General features: G+C 38.5%; 1 protein-coding gene across 1 annotated transcript in view; it reads right to left on the bottom strand.

Moving 5' to 3' along the window:
* Positions 1-1,042: 1,042 nt before the first annotated feature.
* Positions 1,043-3,836, bottom strand: part of ATP5F1A (ATP synthase F1 subunit alpha) — a 10,006-nt gene continuing 7,212 nt past the window's right edge. Inside the window, exons 7-12 of the mRNA XM_025886365.2 lie at positions 3,615-3,766; positions 3,281-3,505; positions 2,677-2,784; positions 2,403-2,547; positions 1,407-1,557; positions 1,043-1,269 (exon numbers count right to left, since the gene is read on the bottom strand). Coding sequence (XP_025742150.2) covers positions 1,188-1,269; positions 1,407-1,557; positions 2,403-2,547; positions 2,677-2,784; positions 3,281-3,505; positions 3,615-3,766 — 863 coding nt within the window. The 3' untranslated portion in view covers positions 1,043-1,187. The remainder of the gene's footprint in view (positions 1,270-1,406; positions 1,558-2,402; positions 2,548-2,676; positions 2,785-3,280; positions 3,506-3,614; positions 3,767-3,836) is intronic.

Below are 3,836 nucleotides of genomic sequence, written 5' to 3'. Positions count from 1 at the left end.
TAAATACAACACAGGTGTCATGGCAGGTTACATGGAGGAGTCATTTAATAAATGGAGCTAAAAATTGGATATGAAGATGGAAGATTTCTGATCTCTACACAAAACATAACTCCAGATGGATTGGGACAATCTTGTTGTTGTTTTAAGTAAGCTCTACACCCAATGCGGGGCTCAAACTCACAACCCCAAAACCAAGTCTCTACAGACTGAATCAGCCAGGGGGTCCAGTGACAGTCAATCTTCTGCTTCAAACATGGCTAAACTACGGTATCGTTTTTGGCCAAACACCAGTCTAATTGCCGTGAAAGTATGTTTTAGACATGATTAACACTTAAAATACTATGAATAAGATTACTTTCCATAACGTGGGTGGGTCTCATCTGGTTGAAGGCCTTTAGAGAACCTGAGGTCCACCAAGGAAGAAGGAATTCTGCCTCCAGACCAACTCTTCCCTGGGTCTCCAGCCTGTCCAACCGCCCTTTCAACCTTGCCAGCCACTACAATCTCTCTGTACTCAGCCTATCTGTTGTATTTCTCTCAAGAACTCTAGTACCTGGATTAAGCTCTTAGGTAAAAAGAGCAAACCTTTAAAACTCTTAGTAAAAAATGGTTATCTTTGTATATTGTAGGGTAAAGATTTCCCAAATAAGACCGAAAATACTAATCATAAAAACTAACAGCTTGATTACATTATAAACTGCTTATAAAAGGTATGCTAAAGAATACTAAACAATAAGAAAATATTGACAAATGTTCATCATTCTACTCTCAATCTGTCTCAATCTTTCTTAGCATTTTTTTTTTCATTTCCTTGAGAATTTTAGTTGTCTTATCCTTTTCCTGCCTATAGTCTTCTTGGCAGAGAAGCCAGCAAGACTCTTCAACATTACCAAATGTAACCTCTGCCACATATCCAGTTACCTAGTTTATGAATTCTTTAATCAATCACAAAGCACTCTAGAATCTTACAAAGAGCTCAACATGCTTACTAATTTCTCAAACTAATTTCAGTTCTTTTAAAAGAATCACTCAGACTACAGAAAACCACCAAACGATATGGAACCTTTATTTTTAAGGTAATTTCTGTACATCTGGAGTATGAGAGTAATCCTTTTACAAATGGAACTGATTACTAGAATAAATGACGAAAAAACATAACTGGTTATTTCATGTGAATCCACAGGAGTTTAAGCTTCAAATCCAGCCAAGAAGTTTGTTACAATCTCTTTCAGCTTAGCATCTGACTGTTCTGAGATCTTTCCATCAGTCCTATTTGGAAATGAAAAGCAGTTCATCAGTTCTGACCTAAACAAAAATCCAATGACTAGCTACAAGATTCAAAAGAATTTTAACAAGACTTTTTATCTTAAAATTTACAAAACAGAGGCCATCAATTGTGTTCATACCTTATATTGCCCAACAGGGCCTGGTGCTGGCTGATAACATGAGCCAGGAAAGCATGCTCAAACTTTGTGATCTTGCTGGGCTCCAATTTATCAAGATATCCTCTTACACCAGCATAAATAACAGCCACTTGTTCTTCAATAGCCATGGGAGCTGAAAACAAAAGAATGCCAAGTAAGTTGCTCAAATAAATAAATGCCACATTAACAAAGTCAGAAAAACTTACCTTTTCCTTCTAATTATTAACATGTCTCTACATATCACCTACTCTCTCTTTCTCTGTGACAAACTCCACATTAATACTTTTTCCCACTTCTCTCCCCAGGAAACAGTTTTTTCCTTGTATTTGCAAGCCTTAAAGTGTAATCTGTGGGCATATTCCACAAGCACTGTTTATCAGCTGGCAGCATTTATACTATTTGAGATATAAATAATCTGCTGAAGGGCGCCTGGGTGGCTCAGTTGGTCAAGCCACTGCCTTCGGCTCAGGTCATGATCCCAGAGTCCTGGGATCGAGTCCCGCATCGGACTCCCCCTTCTCTGTGGGGAGCCTGCTTCTCCCTCTGCCTCTGCCTGCCACTCCCCCTGCTTGTGCTCACTCTGTGTCTCTCTCTCTCTATGTCAAATAAATAAATAAAATATTTTAAAAAATAAATAAATAAATAAATAAATAATCTGCTGAAACTTCACAGCACGATTAAAAAATACTAACATACTTTTAAATCTGCCCAATTCCATTCTCTCACAGCCAAGGAGGAAAGGGGAGGAGGAAGAGATCTAATAGGTTTACTTCTCAAAAGAGAAATATTAAGTATATTTAGTAAGTTTTCCTGGTTATTCAAATGACAGACTGTATTGAAAGTACAACAGGCATTAATCACATTCAAAACACTGTATCCTTAATGAAAGAACACAACCTATAATAGCTTGTAAGGAGCTGTGGGATACTCCCAGGCACTTATGCACAGTACACACATGGCTGACATGAAAGAACTCACAATACTGTCCTTGCTTCAGCAGCTCAGTCAGTCGCACGCCACGACTCAAGAGTTGCTGAGTGGCAGCATCGAGGTCAGAACCGAACTGGGCAAAAGCAGCAACCTCACGATACTGAGCCAATTCCAGCTTCATGGTCCCTGCCACCTGAAAAACATAAATGGTCAACTCATGAAACACAAAGATACCCAACCCACTGACAAAGAGCACTATACAAATACATTATGATTTTAGCCTAATGATATCCCTTCTCCTTGACAAAGTGCTGCAAATTACCTGTTTCATGGCCCTGGTTTGGGCAGCAGATCCAACACGGGACACAGACAAACCAACGTTAATGGCAGGACGGATACCTTTGTAGAACAATTCTGTTTCCAAGAAGATCTACAACATACAGAAAATGACACATGCTAACAAGCTTTAAAAAAAAAAACTATTTTCAAAATTAAGCCAAAAAACTGAAACCCAACATCTCCAAGGAAAAATGTTAAGTGTCTTCTCATCATAAAGAGCCCCTCCAATCTTTCCCAGCCATATCAACTTACATATTCTATTGCTAAGATTAGTAAGAGATGTGGGGAGAAAAAACAGGCGACAAATTTCTATTAAAATATATGCAGATGAAGTGATTTGGCCTCTGAGATTTGCTTCAAAATTATCTAGGGTGAAGAACAGTAGTGGCTATAAATGAAGCAAAAATGAAGTTTTTGGTAACAAACTGAAATGGGTGAGAGATATGCGGGGTTCATTATACTGTTCTCCTTACTTTTCTAAACATTAAAGTGGAAGGCATTTAACAAATCGTTCATCAACACTAGTTTCAACCAATGCCTTGGAATCATCCAAAGCTTTTACATTTATTTTAATCATAAAAAAATACCTGTCCATCAGTGATGGAAATGACATTTGTTGGAATGTAAGCAGACACATCACCAGCTTGTGTTTCTATGACTGGTAAAGCAGTCAAGGAGCCACCACCAAAAGAATCGTTCATTTTGGCTGCTCTCTCTAGCAGACGGGAGTGTAGGTAGAACACATCACCAGGATAGGCCTCACGACCAGGGGGCCGGCGGAGCAGCAGAGACATCTGACGATAAGCAACAGCCTACAGTACAGTAAAGGGTTATAAAGTCCAATTACTAGAAGCTAAATTTTGTCACCTTCAATTGTGGTGCAAACATACAAACAGATTCTAAAAATATGTATCCTTTGACCTGTTTGGATAAGTCATCGTAGATGATCAAAGCATGTTTGCCATTATCTCTAAAATATTCTCCCATAGAACAGCCAGAATAAGGAGCCAGGTACTGAAGGGGAGCAGCATCAGAAGCAGTAGCTGAAACCACGATGGTGTACTTCATAGCATCTGGGAAGAAAATAAATTTTAAGTTTCTCAAGGTTATCAACATTTTGATTTTAGAGACTATTATAATAAA

Source organism: Callorhinus ursinus, unplaced genomic scaffold (genome assembly GCF_003265705.2).
Source record: "Callorhinus ursinus isolate GAN/ISIS: 27379988/994484 unplaced genomic scaffold, GSC_fseal_2.0 scaffold11, whole genome shotgun sequence".
In the NCBI taxonomy this organism is placed as follows: Eukaryota; Metazoa; Chordata; class Mammalia; order Carnivora; family Otariidae; genus Callorhinus; species Callorhinus ursinus.
This window is presented reverse-complemented; position numbering and strand designations above follow the sequence as displayed.